The sequence below is a fragment of the Choloepus didactylus genome, chromosome 4 (assembly GCF_015220235.1).
Source record: "Choloepus didactylus isolate mChoDid1 chromosome 4, mChoDid1.pri, whole genome shotgun sequence".
In the NCBI taxonomy this organism is placed as follows: Eukaryota; Metazoa; Chordata; class Mammalia; order Pilosa; family Megalonychidae; genus Choloepus; species Choloepus didactylus.
Window position 1 is genome coordinate 47,407,531 of NC_051310.1, and position 18,337 is coordinate 47,425,867.

The following is an 18,337-nucleotide window of genomic DNA, read 5'->3' on the forward strand; positions in this document are numbered from 1 at the left end:
ATATCTGATTTGATAAAAGGTCTTGCTACATAATTATGCAGGTTACTTACAAAAACAAACCCAGTATTCAAGTTTAGAATAAGTGACCCCAAAACAATGACAATGACCTTTACATAAACTAACTCAGTGGTACAAATAAACTGGGAAATAAAGTAATTAAGCCTGATTTCTTTCTTAAGAAAGATCCCGTTGGAGGAGAATCTAGTAATTAAGACCTATATTCAGTAGCGCCAGAGAAAAATAGGTAGTGTCAATGAAAATTATTGAGTCAGAGAAATAATTTTAAAAGGGTTGAGTTAACAAGTGGATGCTAATTCAAATGCTGGGTCTTTAAATACTTACCTGGTGAAGTTTTTCTTGAATATCTGGAAGTTGAGTTATGAGCACTGTCCATTTTTGTTCAAACTGTGCTAAGGAAGCTCTCAGGGTAGCTGTATCAGCTTCTTTCAGGTGAAGAAGTTGGTTTCCAGTACTTATAACTGCAGTCTTCAAGGAGGACGTTTCATCAACTTCCTTTGAGAATTCCTAATGGAAACAAGTTTTAAAATTTAGAAACTTAAAAAATTTAAATAAAACATAGGCAAAACAGCACACCAAAAACCCTAAGTCAGCATAATTACTTAGCGTTCACAAATAAACACAGTAAATATTTAAATGCATATGTATGTGTGTGAATGCACATGTATGTACATGAAAATGTATATGCATGTGTGTATATTTCCTACTACACGTCAGGCTCTGTTTCAGCAATAGTTACACAGTTGTGAATAAAGGTGATAGAATTCCTGCCTCTCAAGTGGCTTATAGTCCAGCAGAGTAATATTTTAAAAGTAGACTAGTCATTACTTCAAGGATAACTTTATAAAGAAACTATGGAATACAATGCAAAGTTTATCATTAATGAACTACCCCCAACAAATTTTCTTAATTAAAACATTTGAAATTATTCCTATTTATAGATGTATTTTCCTATTTATAGATGTATTTTCCAATTTAAATATTCAAATTTTAATATCCAAGTTAGTAACCATAGCTCTAAAATATAAGAAATGGACAAAAGAGAGGAAAGACTAGAGTTTAATAAGTGCAATTATTACAAAAGGAATACTTTCTTTTAAAATTCTCAAAGCAAGACAAAATTTTTTAGTGGATATATCAATTCTGTGTATAACAATTTAAAACTATACATCTATTAACTTTTTTTTTTGAGAGGGGTTATGTTCTGCATTTGTAAAACATGTCCCAAGTCAGGACAATTTTTAAATTTATATATATTTTTAGGGTTAATTAAAAGTATACTTTATTGCCAATTTTAATGATTGCCCCAAAACCAGCAGAGTAAAGAAATCATCCTAAGTTTGAAGAACGTAGCGGTTTAGCCCAAATCTTATCCTTTATAGCCATGAATATGGACACTATCATATCAACCCTGATATTTATTTTTGATCAATAATTATCTGAGTATATTCTATTACAACTTACAAAAAAGCTGTTTATGTTGCTTCTAATTGTATCTAAGTCCTGAGATACATTGAGTGACTGTTCCTTCCAGTAATTCAGAGTTTGCTGAGAAGATTCCAACCACTTGGTTAACTCATCTGAATCTCGGTTATAGCTGAAAGGAGCAAAGGGAGAAAGAAAATAAATTAGAAACATAGTCTGAAGATGATATAAATCACTTGCATATTTTTTCTTAGTTTCTTGTACCTTTTCCTATCATTATCAGCTCTATTATTCAGAAAATCAAAATGTTTTTAAGGATCATATCCTGTTTTACACCATACCCCAAATATGAAGATTCAAATCTTCATTATGACTAATCAAGAACAAAGAGGCATTTTAAAGTCTGGAGTATTCTTTTTTATTTCTTATTTCACCTACATGAATGTAAGGGTAAGGACAGAGATTATTTTTATTCATCAAATGTTCTCTACAGATTTGTTTACAGCAAAAATATAACCTGCATCTCTATAAAGTGTTTAACAGCAAACTGCTGTTGGATAGATGCCAACATATTTACCTGGTATCAAGAAAATATCCAAAATGCTATTCTTCTTGTAACATTTAAACCTCTTTAGGTTAGACAACTCTCTAAGAGGCAGGGAAGAAGATGAGGATCAAAGTTCCTATGTTCTCTCCTTTTATCAAGTGGTTCAAGATTATACCAACTAAGCAAAAAAAAATTCTCTGAAAAGCTCAAAAGGCTTTTTCAAATTCTCCTGTTAGCTAAAATTATTTTTTTAATTTTAAAACTTTTGGAAAAGGGTAGAAAAGAGCAACATGATGGTGTAATAATATGTATTATTTAATAACCAAATTCCTTCTTTCCATGGAGACATATAAACATTTTCCAGAGCACCAATTACATGTTATCTTGAGTCTAGCAAACCAAGATCAGGCCCTGGATCCCATTTAGCTCTGAAGAGAGACCCAATTCAATTCTTCAAGTGCCAAATTAAAGACAATACAAAGTGGAGACCAAATGTAAAATCTGATTGACTACAGAATTCCACTAAGGTCATTCTCCACAGCAACCTCTGAAGCTAGCCAATGCCTAAGAAAACACACCTGACCAGATGCCTGAGAAGTGTTTGAAGTCTGTGTAGTTCATGGTCGATTTTTTTGTTTAGAGACAGCCATTGCTCTTCTAGTTTTGAAATCTGGCCATCTAGTTCTGGACAGCTCACAGATGCCACTAGACATTTGCCTTCATTTAGAGTCTGGTAAAGCCGGGCATGCTTCTCATCAATGTTTCTTTTTATTTGCTAATAAAAATAAAATCATAGAATGAATTATTAAAAATAAAAATCGGCCAACCCAGCCCACTCAGAAATACTTCGTTAAATGCCTACATTAGGGGTTACTAAGAATACAAAAGGTTTCCTAACCCTCAAGACTCTGACCCTACAGACTCGATTAATGGTACATTTTGTGGTGTATATCTATGACCTTCCACAGTGAGTGTGCCCGATGAAGTACATTTCCACAGCACAGATTCAAGTCTATAGAGTTCACAAGCAAACAGAACACAATTTCACAACATTGTACCACGTGTTTTAAATTTGACAGTTAACTTTTCCATCCAAAAAAAGAGAACAAGCCATCAGTCTATAGGCCACATTCAGCTTTCAGAAAGGTTGCATGTGACCTGAAGATTATTTTAAAACTCAGGAAATTTTATATAGAAACCATGATTTCCAGTGTCTCTGGGAACCAGGAAGATCCGGCAATAATGGGTCAGCATTCTCAAATGGCCAAAAGTGGCTGGAATTGAGTAGCAGCTGCCTCCTTTGGCAGAGCCTGCTCTTTATTTAGTTCTCAGTTCCCAGCACCCCTATGATTGTAGACCCAGCCAGCGTTACTAACTTCCGTTTTCTCGCTTGGCCCTGTAAGCATTTCAGATGGTGACCTAGGTATGAAGGGAATAAATAAGAAAACATTTCTTTGTTAATCTTTAGATTTAAATGCTGGATTAAAAAAACATGTCTGGAGTCATCTAACTGTAAGGATTCAGCAGGGAGAGAGGAAAAGGGCTTTAGATGAATAAATTAAAACAGCACATTACTTCAACTTCATGGAAAGAAAAATAAAATTCTTGAAAACTGTGACTACTACTCCCTGAAGAGAACGCTGCCTAAAGGCAATTATCTCCCACAACTGGGTTCAGCTAATGACAGGTATCCTGATAGCTGTTTAATTTAATCTTTAAAAATAAATTATCATCAAAATAGATCTTTTGCTATTTTCCAATTAACTTAAGCCTTTTTAAAAAATTACAAAAAAAATTCCACTACCCTTTCCACCACTCCCCATCTATAACTCTCCCCACCTCGGCCCTAGTCTGCAGCATCAATTAAAAAAAAAATGGTTCTAATTTTCAGAGCCCTCATGTGCCAAACATTTCAACTTTAGAGCATCTGTGAGAAGTTTTAATTTCCTCATTTTATACATGGGAGACAGGCCATGCACTGGTCACTCAACCACCCATGAGATGACATCTGCTGGACACACACAAATCTCTCCAAGACTCAGAAGACGAGAATGGCCTAAAGAAATCTTAAGTGAGATGGACTTCATGAGATGCCTGTCTTCTTCTAGTCTGACGAATTTGTTTAAAAATCTTGGAGCAATTGTTCCTTTTTTTTAATACTTCAAATTTAGTAGAATCAGAGATACCCATTTTAAGGGATATAGTTACTTTTGGGGAAATAATCAGGCTCATATTAGGTTGGTTAATTTTAGACATTGTCTTATTATAATGAAGCTTAAAATGCTATCTGTTTTGAACTGCATGTTTTCAGCTGTTCAAGTGGTACCTTCTGTACCCCTAGACTAACAAAGAATTAAACAGCAGTTTCCCTCCACCCCAACTCTCCCCCCAGGGAACCTAGATTTACCTTAGAATTGGGCTCAGTATAATAAAATGGCAAAGAGATCAGTTGAAGCTTTCTAGGCATGTAAAGAGGATAACTACAGTGCTCCAACCTCTGGAAAAATGTTCCTTAGGGAGCCTTAAATGCATGTAAAGAATAAGTATTCCTGCTTTCATTCTCCAAACAGTGTATTCAGGCAACCTTCTAGGAGTACACGGTAGATTCTGTTTATATTCTAAAGTTAAAATGGAGTATATTGTTTACAAAAGCTTCTCTGCAGAACTGCTACTTTATCTTATTGGTCATGTCCTCAATGTCACTCAAAAACCATTTTAAGCTTTATCTTTTCTATGGCATTGAAATTTGAGATACAGAGACTTTGACAATAACATTCTGAAATTTAGACAAAAAATTTTTTAAAGTTTGCAGTCTTTTTATAATTCCAGTGGCAGGTAACAAGATTATTGTTTCATTGGCTGTGTCCAATCAGGCTTTCTTTATAGTAATAAAACTGAATCTATGTTTAGGGGCCCATGGTTTACAAAGTCCTTTTGGTACTGCAGTACATTTGACATCTACATCCAACTCTGGAGACAGGACAAACAGGCTTGATTATTCACATTCTACAGATAAAGAAACAGGCTTAGAGACAGTAAGGTCACAAAGGTGATAAGAGGTAAAGCCAAGACTCAAGCCAAGTTCTTCAACTCCAAGCCAGGTTCTTTTTACGACTCCACCATCACATGAAGACTTGTGGTTATACTGAGGAGTTCATGACCAAATCTGCATGAATATGTCTAACAATGGGTTCAATACTTCACTTCCATTCAAATCATTTACCTTCAAAATCAAGCAGCTTAGCCAAAATAAAACAAAACCAAAAGTGCTTTGCACGATCCATTTGATATCTTAAATGGAAGCAAAATACCTGGTAAAATGAAATCCTTTCCACTAATCTTTCCTCTGTTTCTTCCACTAAACTCACAGAGGGCAATGTAGATACAAGAATTTCCAGGTCTTTTTCAAGAGATGCATAGTTTTCATCAAATTCTTCCCATTTCTAAAGAATCAAAGACATAAAATCAGTAGGGGCCCTTTTCTAGATTGGTTCCAGACAAAGACAAATTAATCATAAAGACAAAAATGAACACTGAGGCCATATAAAATTAAAGCATAGATTCCAAGAATTACCGAGAGATGCAACTAACACTAGAAAGAGTTCAATGTCTAATGGAAAATGATTCCATTGCCTTCGAGGCCAAGATTTTTAAAAGTCCAGTTGACATTAGTGCCTTATGCTTCCCTTGTCAAACTGCGTAGAGAGTAATATGATTAAGTTAAAGTGATACTCTTTGCAATATCTCTCTGTAAGGACCTCAGAGTCATAAGATCCTCCCTTATTTGCAAAGGGAAAGGGGCTAACTTTTAAAGCCTTTTTCAACAGAAGGTCCTGTCAAGCTGCTACTCATTCCAAACCCAAGTCCACTGAATGTCATTCTACCATGTTGCCTGAAGTATAATTCTACTGAAGGTCTGTTTGAAGAGTGGAGACTTTTACTTCATCTGGAGAGTACTACTGACTTAACCTTAGTCTAATCTTGTCTCAGCTTTCTCTATTTCCATAGAAGCCCACCACTAGGGGCTCAGCATACCACAGAGCTTACTTATTGGCAATAAATTTTATTTGTTGGGAAAATAACAACCCCATTAATTCTTATATCTATTCAAATAGTGGGTCACCTGGCTATTATGATGCACTCTTTGGGCTCATGCAGTCTTTTTTTTGTACTATGAAATATTAAGAAAAATATCAATTTGTACACTTACTAAAAAATAAATCTTATTAGCATAAAATTTCACCATATCATATTATCACATTCTTAAGTTGAATATTTCCTTGCTTTTTGTTTATTTCCTTTATGATGTGCTAACATCCACTGTCAAAGGTTTAAAAAGATAAAGAAGAAAATCTTAAAATTGAGAAATTTTATGCAGGCTTAATTTTTCTTTTGATTTGGGTCAAGATTGCCATGAATCCCTTTAAGCAGCAACACACATCTGGGCCCGTCTTCTAGGGGGAATACAGTTTCTGAACCACTGACTTTTGATCCAAATTATCTCACTCAAGATCTTGAAGTGCTTTCAATTTTGTTTATTCATACTCAAACCTAAGAAGGTAGAAAGATGCTGTATATACTAAACTTATGTGTGAGAAATCCCAGCTAATATTTCATTCAGAGAGTATCAGGGAAAACTAGGACAGGGTTCCACATTCTTCTTTATCATGTCCCCATTTAACTGCTGCTTAATGATAACTAGCTATGTTTCCTTAACACCTGGAGGCAGTGTTTGAAGATCAGGAATTCCCAGTGTAATGTACAAGGTTTATTTAACCCAAATACCTGCAACAAACTCTGCATCTTCATGCCACACTGGTGTGACTTTTCCTCTAGTAATTTGACTTCTTTTTCTTGTTCTGCCCAAAATGTCTCTTTCTTTTGCAATAAAGGAGGAAGCATTTTGTTTGAGTATGTTTGGAGCAATAGCATGTCAGCAACAAGCTTCTGGAAAAAGACCTATAAAATGGAGAAGGGTTTACTATTTATTTATTTATTTTTTTTTTAAAAAAATTGAGAACTGTCTTTTTCTAAAGAAAAAAGTTACTTCAACTTGTTTTACAGTTTATATGCTTTTTAATCCAAAATTCCAGGACAACTGTGTAGAGTTGGAGAAAACAAAAAGAAAACTGACAATGAATTCCTTAGTCTTCAAACACTCTGGCATTTTTAATAAATCTTAAAGAAAACGTTAGCCAAAGTTTTGTCTTCCACAAAATATTCTAGTTTAAAGGGCAAACATTATTGTTAGCCAACTTGAATATCCACTGAGATCTTCCTAAATCAGTTGTCTTGCGTTTTAAAAATTTACAGAAAGGTAGATGCTGATGTGGCCGATAGATTTCAAGAAAATATGTTGGATAGATAAATGTGTGAGTTCAAACAGCCCACACATTCAACAGCCAGAGCTCCTAAAGAACAGTTCTAACTTCTATTCAGCAAAATGGCTAAATAAAGTGAACTTGCTGATGGGATCTATCAGGATCCAGTAGGTAAAAGCTCCCTACGGCTTTAAGAAACTTTAAAAAGGGAGGCTTGCCTTCACATGGTTCTTCCACTTAGTCTGCTAGCCCCCTAGGTTTTTGTGACTTCCTTCTCCAATTCCTTGAAAAGGATCTATAGAAAGGTTTGTAAAAAGCATCTACCACAGAGCCTGGCACTTTGTAGAGGGCCAGTGAATATTATTTTCTCTTCTTCCCCTCCATCCTTTATACAATACCTACCTTTCAATTTTTCCTAGACTAAGTTCAACTTACCAAAGACTGTGAGTCTGTTGAGGGCAGAGACTATGTCTTATACATCTTTTTACCCTCAGCATCTAGAATACTATGTCTCTTTAGTTGGCAATCAAGAGGTGTTTAATGAAATGAATGGAAAATGAAAGAACTTATACACTAGAATATTAAATATTTACATAATATATCTTCCTTTTGCTCTCAGTTCTCAGGAAGGTCTTTCCTAACCTCCAGAGGTCAGTTTCCCCTATTAAATGACCCACAGCATGTATCCCAATTTTACTTTTAAATCTGTTTGAATAACTCTGATACAGATCTTTCTTCTCAATCAACTGAAAGCTCCATGAATGTGAGGAGCTGTGTCTGTTTTTCTTCACAATCTCTAGTAAATGTCTGTGAAATGAATGAATGGATGATGTATATTTCACCAAGGAAGAAAATGGATGCTTTAGGTTCACACTCAGAAAAACCTTAAGATTTTAGTCAATGAAAGTGATCTGATCAGTGTGTCTTACCTTGTGATTTTGTATTTGAGCCTGTAAAGCAACTTTACTTTTGGTTTGTCGTAAGTGATCACGAGCAAGCTTTTCCCTTCCCATATTCACTAGTTCCACCATGCCTTGCAACAAAGCATCTCGCTGGCTCTCAGTTATGAAAGGGCTGCTGAGTTCTGTGTACCTGGCTCTCAGGATTCCCCACATACTGTCAAGTACTTCCTGAAAAGAAAGAGTAGGTATGCACAAACATTTTCCTCCAACTCTGAAAATAATCCAAATGACAAACAAATCTAAACTACCTAGGTGGAAGAAAAAAAAAAAAGTCTTACTCCTTAAAGTCATAGTACCGAGTGAATGTTTTCTGCTCAGACATACCTCTAATTTGTAAACCTCTTGGAGTAAAACATAAGGTAAATGTAGCCTCTCTCCTTCATCTCTGAGCTTTGCCACTCGGCCCTCTGAGTTCTGCAGTTCTACTGTATATGAGTCTACTTTCTGAAGATACAAAAAAGTAAAACCTTTTAATTAATTAGAGAAATTTACATATTCATTAAAGAATAATTAAAATAGTACAGAAACGAATGAAGGGAAAAAGAAGTCCTGTTTGCCTTTGTCTCACCTCCATCTCTTTTTATTCCTCTCCCCAGAGGTCCACAACTGACAGCTCCTTCCCAACACATTCTAAACACATAACAGGATATGCACACATCCACCAATGCACTGAATTACAACACAGCATTCTGTTCTGCAGTTTGCCCTCCTCCCTTGCCTTTTCAGCATCTCTTCAAATCACTACACATATCTGGCTCCTTTTAAATGGATAGCTAATATACCATTGTAAGGGTATAATTTACCTTAATAATAGTCTGCTCTTAACGGATATTTTGGGGCTATTTAAAATTTTAATTCAAACAGTGCTCCCAGGAACATCCCTGAATATTTATTAACATATTTATGTTTGTGCACTTGACTTATTTTCTTAGGATAAATCCAAGTCCAGCACCTAGAACAGTGCCTGGACACACGGTAGGTCCTCAGTTAATAATTTCTGAATAATGAATGAAGCGAAATTGCTGCTGGTTCAAAGCGTAGTTACACTTAAAATTCTGATATCTATCTCTCTATCTATATATATAGTCAACATCCTTACCAACATCAGACATTGGCAAACTTAAATTTTTAACAGGTTGATAACTTAAAATTTTGCCAGGCACCTTGTTTTAATAATTTGCACTTCATGAAATACTATTTGAGATGTTTTTAAAGGTCAACAGAATAGTTTTCATTTTTATGTATTTACTTAAGCCTTGCCCCTGCTCACAAAGGGAAGTGGGTCAGAAGCACAGTTTCTACTCAAGGCTCTGTGGTCCAAGGTTAGATCAGTTTGAATTATTTTGACTTGATTACCTGAAGCTGTTCACCAATACTCTGCCCACTAATTTCATTCAAAGACTGTTGTAAAGATGTTTTATTCTTAATAAGATGATCATATAATCGCTTTATTTCACTCTGTATAAAAAGAGAAATGCAGGAAACAGTGAGCAATCTTGTTTAGGCCTTCATTACCTGTTTTTGTTCGACTGTATTTAAATTTTTGTGCTATCAGAAATTTCAAGCATATACAAAAATAGAGGGAATCCCAGGGTTCCCATCATCCAGCTTCAACAATTCATGGTAGGTCTTCTCTCTTCTATACACTCCGCACCAGCAGTCTTGACAGTATATAACTGTTTTTGAAGCAAATCCCCAATACTGTATCATTTCATTAGGAATCTATTCTAAAAGATAGATTCCTCCCTTTAAAAACACAATACATCCCCACAAACCAAACAACAATTCCTTAATATTATTAACTATCCAGGCAGGTCATATTTCTCTAATTGCTTACAAGTTTTTTTGTTTGTTTGAATCAGGATCCAAATGTGGCCCATATAGTGTAATGAATTAATATGTATTTTGAGTCTCTTTTAATCCACAGGCTCCCCTACCATTTTATTAGTTTTTTTTTTTTAATTTGGTGGGAAAAGTAGGCCATTTTTCTATACAGTTTCCTCCATCTGGATTTTGCTGATTGCATCCTCATGGTTCTGTTTAGCATGTTTTTCCCTTGTGTCTCCTTTACTTGGATTCTAGAGGCTTGATCAGATTCAGATTTCATTGTATGGACAAGACTCCTTCATAAATGGTGTTGTTTCATTTCTTATTTCATTAAATACTTTCAGTAGCTTTCTAACTAGTCTACCTTCCTTGTCACTCATTTTAGACAATTACCAGATTAATCTCCCTGAAACATAACAAATTGTCATTCCTTTGCTCAAAGCTTTAAAGCTACCCACTGCCTAGAAATTTAAATACAAACCCTTCTATATGACACCATAAATGGCTGGATTTAACACAGGAAAGAAACATCATTTTAGCTCATCCCTACAAATTTATACCCGAGACTTTGGAAAGGGCCTCACTTTCAAATGGCCTTCAACCGTGAGCAGTAGAACTAACATTAAACACCCTCATATTAGAAGAGTCTCACCATTTCCCTCAGCAATTCCTATTCATGATTCCACCAGGGATAAGAATCAATGGAAATCAGGAGTCCTTGCTATGAACCTAAAACAGGGCCAAATCAGAATGTGCCCTCAGAGTTATACCTGATAACTGCGGTTATAGTCGAGGCCAGCTTTCAGGGACTTGCTTCTGGAGGCAGCCGTAGCTTGGGTGTGCTCCAGGCAGACGTGGAGGTCATCAAAACATTCAAGGAATAAGCTGGAGTTCCTGCCAAGGTAAGTCATGGCTTTCGAAAGATCTGTCTTCTTGTCACTCATAGCTAAATGAAGTTTTTTCAACTCCAAAGCCAACGTCTGCCAAGTGGAGAGGAAGGAAGACACAGTCAATACTCTCTGACCCCAGGTGCTTCCGTTCTGGCTTAACTGGCTGCGCTGCCGTAAGGGCCAACACATGGGGTTGTTAGGTTCCCCACCTTGAAGTGCACCTGCTGAGCACAACTATCCTCTCCGAAAAGGGCAGGAGTTTGTAGCATCTCCTCCACGCTACTGAGGTACTGACTGAGGGTCAGAAGTAATTCAAATAATTTTTTATCCAAATTTATATATGTTTCTTCGGTCATGTTTTCCTGAATCAAGAGTGGGTGGGGGAAACAGAAAATAAAAATCAGTATAATTCTTTGCCTTCCTAAACCTATGTTTCCTTGCTTTCATTAGAGTTACAATTTGTATTATACTTTTTTATAAGTTGCTTCAAACACTTTGTAAACTACATAACTCGGTAACAGAATAACTAAATAAATAAAATTATTTAAGATTTTAATTCCCAGAAAAACAAGTCTAAGAAATGCAATGCTAGGTAGTTATTTGACTATAGAGTAGAATTACAAGGTAAATCATGAGCTGAAGAACTTCCTTGATGGGGTCATCCAGGTGGATGTGTGGCCCCAAATAAATCATACTGTCCCTCTTCCCACTCACTGCCCCAGGCTCCCACATTTTAATGTATGAGGAACTGGAAAAGAAGCATAAAAGAGAAGTTTCAAGAGGTTGATTAGAAAGAGCAAATTAAAAGATAGGGATGTGGGGCAGGGGAGAAGTAAGGGGTGTCATTTATGGGCTGTGGGACTTAGGGCTACCCTTAGAGGCACAACTCCTTGGTGAGTTTGGGAGCCACAGATCTGTTTTAGCAAAAGCTGTTGAAACGACCTCTTTTTGCTTTTTTCCTCATGATCACCTTGAATCCCTCACCAGCTACAGAGTAGTTTTGGAGCATAAAAAGCTCCAAATTGGAAATCACCCTAATTTGAGCTGCTTCCTACTGTTTTCTCTAATCGATTTGTAGCATCACCAGCACATTGACCCAGCATCAAGCCTACTCAAGGTTGGAAGCCTCGTGGCTGCTCCCTCCCACCCCTCTTTTCTTTCCTTTCAAATCCCAGATCACCATGGCAGACATTACTAATCAATCCTGATCCTTGTTCTTGCTAATCCTGAAAACAGATTCAGAATCCTTTTTCCACACAGTGCTCCAGGCAGCCATTGTGAAATTGATCAGAGTTGGCACATAAGACAAATTCTATTTCCAATTGTAGGATCCATTCCATTATTTGCTTGTTCCATTAGTTGTTCAGCGAAGAAAATTAAGACTAATTTACAATGGTAAAATATCTCCTTTCTAATTTTTATGTTTTTGCAATGAGAAAAATATGTAACATGTAATTTCTACCTGTATCTGGAGATTATTTGCTTCTTGACGCAAGTCTTCAAGTTGGGTAGTGTAGGTTTTCAGTTCTTCAGTTGTTGGGTATCTAAAGTTATACATGCACACACTGGGTAAAACACTCATATTTGTGGCAACCTATTTGAAAAGAAACCCTATTAGTGACAGATTGAGATCCTGCTGATGTTAATAAAAACAGCAAAAATGCCTAAGCATGCTGTCTCTGAGGTACCTTCTTGGTAAATATTTTTGGCTATCTTGTCATTTGTAAGAAAAAAATAAATTAAATTTTAAATATTTTGGACAGCTTGAAAAGTCATAATAGGCTTTACTTGAGGGTCCATTTAGATACCAAAATGAGGGAAGACAAAACAAATTTGAGAAATAAAGTAAAATCACTAATTTTTAAAAATTAGTAGCAATGATATCCATGCAACAAAGTTAAATGTTTATTTACTAGTTGGCTTCTGGTATAGCCCACTCTTAGGACAGAATACAAGTCACCTCCAAGGAGAGATGTGCACCTTGAATTGTTATTGAAGAGCTAAATATTGATATTGAACATGAGTTGTAACTTCAGAAGGGAAAATGATTCAGAGTTAATTTCTTTCTCAAGTTGGAAAACTAACATACAAAAAGGTAGGGTGTTGGGTGACTGCTTGGAGAAAGGTTGGAGAAGAAACTACTGGATGGTGATCTACTCTTTGAAAGAGAATGATATTCATGTTATAGTATAAATAACAAGGAGAAAACAAGATGAAAGCCCTACCAATGAGCTTGATTCAAGTTTAACTGGACAAATAAGGTTGTAAGCAGAAAAGATGAGAACTACAAATTCCCCACCAAATTTGGGTATTGGGAAACCACTGGTAACCTTTGCCTGGGCAATTTGCATGGAAGGTTGAAGGCAGAAGCCTGATGGCTGCTGGCTGACCAAAAAGCTGGCCGAAAGCAACAGTACTGTCTGTTCCCTGTTTGGAGAGAAATCCAACAGCACCTGGCACAGTGGGGAGTCTGGAAAAAACCTATACTGGCAGTGATAAGGAGAGTTGGTGGAAACCCTCATTGACAGGTGCCACTGACATGTCTTTTTCCCTCATCTAATTTCCTCAAAATCCCAAGCTGTTTCATATGTTCAAATCTTTGCACATGTTGCTCCCTTTGCCTGAAATACCCTTGATGTTTCACCCGCATCAACCTACTGAACACCAAAAATCATTCAGAACTCGGTCCAACTGTCATCTTCTGTTTGAGGTCTTTCCTTACCATGTGCTCCCACCTCCCCCTGGTAGAGCTGCTGTCACAATTCTCGTTAACACTTGATGCATGATTTATTTTCCCTGTTAGACTTTGAATTCTCTGGGAAACAGAATCACATTCATCTTTACAACCTCGGGACCTGGCACAGGAACTGGCATGCAGCAAATTCCAAAGAATCATTTGATGAGTAAATGACACTCATATAGTCCTGTACAGTTTTTAAAGAGTTTTTACATATATTATTCTTTCATTTATTTATTCAACAAGTAGTAAAGGAGATTCCATGATGTGCCAAGCACTGTGTTAAGCACTTAAATGTGAACCAGGCAGACATGGTCTTTCATCTCGTTGTATATACTTTCTAATGGGGAATACAGACAAATAAACAGACATACAATACAGTAAGAGCTATGGCCAGGGAAGCCTAGGGTGCTACAGGAACATAGAAAGGGGGCATCTGATGCAGATTCCCAGGAGGATGAAAAAGGATCAGGCAAGTGAAAAACCCCCTTACCTCTATACCAGCCATCTATCTCTATTTTCTGAAAATAAATGGCTGCCTAATACAGAACCTACATGTTTACTGAATGAATGCTCATTGGATTTTCATACTCAAATGCACACGCAGACTGACCTGAGGCTCCACAAGCTGAGGTAGAGGTAGCCTTATTTTTGTTGACAGTTCATGCTGCAAATATTGCCACTTATCTCCATTTTGGCCCTGGGCTGATAAGACTGAGTCTGAGGCATCATTTTGGGAGCTAGCTGCCTTATTGCTTTCGAGGAAGAACAAAAGATGAAGAGAATGATCAACATAAAAATTTTGCATTACATTAAACATATATACAATGTTTTAAAAGTGATTTTAAGACTCAATCTTTCTAACCATAAAACTATGGAATGTCCAGCTATTTAAAAATGCTTTACCTTACAGATGATTTCTCAGTTGTATTTTTATCTTGCTGGCAATACTGGGGCCATATTTTCTTAGTATTAAATTCTATGAATTTGACTAAATCTTTCTGTTCCATTGGCTTTAACTCCAGGACCTATAATTGAATAAGATTCAAACGGTCCCATCAGTCAAGGTTAACAGAGTACCTCCAGCTTTCTTCTGTTGAGACAATCTGATTTTGAGCCTCTTTCAAAATCATTAGTTACTATTTCTCTTTCTTGCTTGCTTGTTACCATTAACTTTTGTTTCTCAGAAACCTTTTAAAATATTCATGCAGTGATCAAGTGTTTTGAAAACTATACTACACACATGGAAAATCACCAAAAATACACCAACATATTTTGAAACAACAAGCAAGGAAGTGTTATAGAGATAAGTTAACTCTGACATTTGCTGATTTTGATATAAGATGCAAGTCAGGAAAGGAGGAACATTAGAAGGGCCCCAATCGTAGCCAATGAAACAAAGCAGGTGCTGCAGCAAAGGCTTAAAAGTCCAAGTTGGTGCATGTAGTGAATGCCCCCCCATGTCACATACTCTAAAGGTTTACTTCAAAGGGTATTTCCATACAGGGCTTTATTCTTGTCCTTACAACTGTTAAGAGCTGAAATTACCTGTTGCTGCTGGAAATCTTTTTGTCTGCTGAATTGTGGCCTTTCAGTTACAATAGATTCAAATGCAGAAAGGTTATCTGGCTGGAGAACTTTTTGATGCTCTGAAGGTTTCTTTACAATGGTAGAATGCTGCAAAAAATGTCATGATGGAATATTATTTATTTAAAAATAAGGATCCATTTTATTTCAATTCTTGTAATGAGATTACATAAAGGAAAAGCTTTATATGAACTGGATGACAGCATTCTGTCATTTCTATAGTTACATACTGTGATTTAATATGCTTAGTTCGTAACAATTTCAAAACATGCACTACATTTGACGAAGTGGTCCCCTCATCATTAACTCAATGTAATTTATTCTATGACTTATTAAAAGCCAGGAAATTTATTGCTTTTTTTAAAGAACAAAGTTAAAAAAAATTAAAAAGGGAATAGTATTATGATATGACTTCAAATGTCTTCTATGTCTAAAATTTAAGTCAATTTTCTAAAAAAGCAGAGAACAGATTAGGATGAAAGGGGAGCCATATGACCCAGGTATCTGTGTCAATCTCATGTGTGTGAATTAAGTGCCTTAAATCGTAACCAACGTAAGTATGGGTGCAAATCATACATAGTAAGACCCTCCTCATAGGATGTACATTTACATTTATAAATACAGAATGCTTTTTATAATTGCAAGAATATTTTATGTAATACTGTCAGCAGTATATATAAACACTTGAAAATGAATAACAAAAGTACTCTGAAAACAGGTTTTGTGTTTCTTTCCTTTTTTTTTTTTTAAGGGTTCACTGTATTGCAAAGTTCCATGGATTTTTTAAAATTTTTATTCTAATAACATATATACAACCTAAAATGTCCCCTTTTCGCCACATTCAAATACATAATTCAGGGCAGCTGACACAGGTTTTGTGTCTCTAATGCCAAATTTTAATCTTTACTATAAAGGCTTCATTTTCCAATCAATTGGAAAGTCACCAAGTTGTTTAAAAATACAACCTCCTTTTATGAAGAGGGCTTACACTGGAGCTCATCACCAAAGAGAACACTCGAACCAAATCAAACCAAGTCACCATGACCACCACCACAACCACCACCACTACCACCAATCTGGGTAAGAAAACTGCACAGTAAGTAAACTGAAACCAGTAACAAAAAGTCAGTGTAGCCATCCCTAATTATTTTAGAAGTGGTGATGTATCTCATTTAGTATAGTTTCTCTGTAGACGGTTCATCACCTCCAATCAGAGTTCTTCTCCAATGTGTGACCATGTGTATAATGATGTTTTATTATACGCCACATTTTACCTGATCCTCACTGTGTTTCTCCTGGAGCGTCAACTGGACTTTTTCCAAATTGCATTTGACAGTTTTTAGTTTCAAAGAAAGTGCTTCAGCTTCTTGTTGAATGGCTCCACTATCTCCCAGGCCCTGATCTTTGCAGTTCTCTAGCAAAGATGCAACCTTATGCTCGATCTCTGTTAGCATAGCCTAGGAAATAAAATCATTTAACTATCATATTTTTGGTTATGAACAAGTCTTATTCCCCAACATAAGTTAGATTCACTCTCTCTACCTAACTGTTTAGAAAGACGTTCTAGAAACAGGACTGGACTGGATCTTGAAAAACAAACCTTCCACATAATTCTTGTGATTTTTGAGCAGGGGTGCACCCAAACCAACCCCAAAGTGCAACTTTGGCTCTCTAAAATAAACTAAGGTAAGTGAATCTACAATTGCATTACAAAATAGAATGTATCCAGCCTAGCATAGAGATTAAGAATACAAATGCTGGAACTAGACTACCTGGGTTCAGACCCCAGCTCTGCCATCTGTGTATATTTGGGCATGGCACTTTTTATGAGTGTGCCTCTAGTCATCTGTAAAATGGGAATAATAGAACTTACTTCCTGGGGTCATTATGAGGAGTTAACAAGTTAATCCATATGCTCTCACTAGTGCATGATACACAGTCTATGCTTAAAATGTGTTGACTATTATTGTTACTTTTGTCTCCTTCCTAACCTAAATCTTTTGTGTTGCAATCTAAATATCAAATAAAAATAAAAAGAGTCCCACAGAACTATTTGAATATCCTTTCCTTTGTCCCTTTCTTTCTCTTTATCAAGCCAAATAAGCCACCAAAATATCAGAAGAATACCACAGAAGAAATAATTCAGAACCTAAAACAGTCAGTGATACAACTGGCCAACTTACACACAGGTCTAAAAATAAAACGGTTGGATGAGGTAAGTTTCTTTAGTAAGTCACCGTCATTTTATTCCTCCTCAACAGATCAAGTTTGCCATCTCCTGGGGCTCAGAAGCTCAAACAGTTGTACCAAATGGCTGGCACAGAACGCATTGCGGTGTTCACGGCTGCTTTGTGGGCTGGGCACCCACGTCTAGCAACAGTACTCATATGCACATTCCAGCACTGGGATCATGGGTGCTAAAACCCAGTGCATGACTAAGGTGCATGAGAAACTTAAGGAAAAACTCTCCTTAAAACACGATTCCAAACAATATAGCTTGTAACTCCTCCATCCAAGCAAACTTCTTACATTCTCTATAGCCTCTTCAAAGCTTAAACAATACATATGCATAGATTTTAGAGTAGTTGTAAACAAAGTATATGATTATTTTGTGCTGCATTCTTCCCACTTAGGTATTTTATAGACACTTTTTCATGTGTCTACATAGGTTTCATGATTCCCATTTTACTAGCTGGAGATTGATTTTCCATGACTCACTTAACAACTTCCCTATTGTTACCCCTTTGAGCTGTTTCCAGTTCTTCACTTATGTAATCAAAGCTGCCATAAACATTTTTTTCCTTTTTGAATTATTTTCAGGTGTAAATTTAAGGTAATGTTTTCATTAGGTAGAAGAAGTTGCACACTTTATATGCTGACAGTTGACCTCCCGAAACATCAAACCAATCATACAGAGCTACCAGACATTAGTGGGCCTATTTTTCCAGAGTTTTGCCAGGATTATATAACTTTTGCCAATGAAATGCAGGAACAGAACAACAGCTGTTTTAATTCATGTCTTT

General features: G+C 36.2%; 1 protein-coding gene across 6 annotated transcripts in view; it reads right to left on the reverse strand.

Annotated features, from left to right (window-relative positions):
• The window catches only part of SYNE2 (spectrin repeat containing nuclear envelope protein 2), a 346,465-nt gene that overhangs the window by 87,312 nt on the left and 240,816 nt on the right, over nucleotides 1–18,337 (reverse strand). For 5 of the 6 annotated variants that reach the window (XM_037832561.1, XM_037832565.1, XM_037832563.1 and 2 more), the window contains exons 66-80: nucleotides 16,589–16,771; nucleotides 15,276–15,404; nucleotides 14,634–14,755; nucleotides 14,341–14,482; nucleotides 12,453–12,584; nucleotides 11,200–11,352; nucleotides 10,871–11,080; nucleotides 9,630–9,731; nucleotides 8,598–8,717; nucleotides 8,241–8,441; nucleotides 6,776–6,949; nucleotides 5,302–5,433; nucleotides 2,569–2,765; nucleotides 1,483–1,615; nucleotides 343–525 (exon numbers count right to left, since the gene is read on the reverse strand). In XM_037832561.1, coding sequence (XP_037688489.1) covers nucleotides 343–525; nucleotides 1,483–1,615; nucleotides 2,569–2,765; nucleotides 5,302–5,433; nucleotides 6,776–6,949; nucleotides 8,241–8,441; nucleotides 8,598–8,717; nucleotides 9,630–9,731; nucleotides 10,871–11,080; nucleotides 11,200–11,352; nucleotides 12,453–12,584; nucleotides 14,341–14,482; nucleotides 14,634–14,755; nucleotides 15,276–15,404; nucleotides 16,589–16,771 — 2,313 coding nt within the window. The remainder of the gene's footprint in view (nucleotides 1–342; nucleotides 526–1,482; nucleotides 1,616–2,568; nucleotides 2,766–5,301; nucleotides 5,434–6,775; nucleotides 6,950–8,240; nucleotides 8,442–8,597; nucleotides 8,718–9,629; nucleotides 9,732–10,870; nucleotides 11,081–11,199; nucleotides 11,353–12,452; nucleotides 12,585–14,340; nucleotides 14,483–14,633; nucleotides 14,756–15,275; nucleotides 15,405–16,588; nucleotides 16,772–18,337) is intronic. The other variant, XM_037832566.1, reaches the window with a different exon arrangement.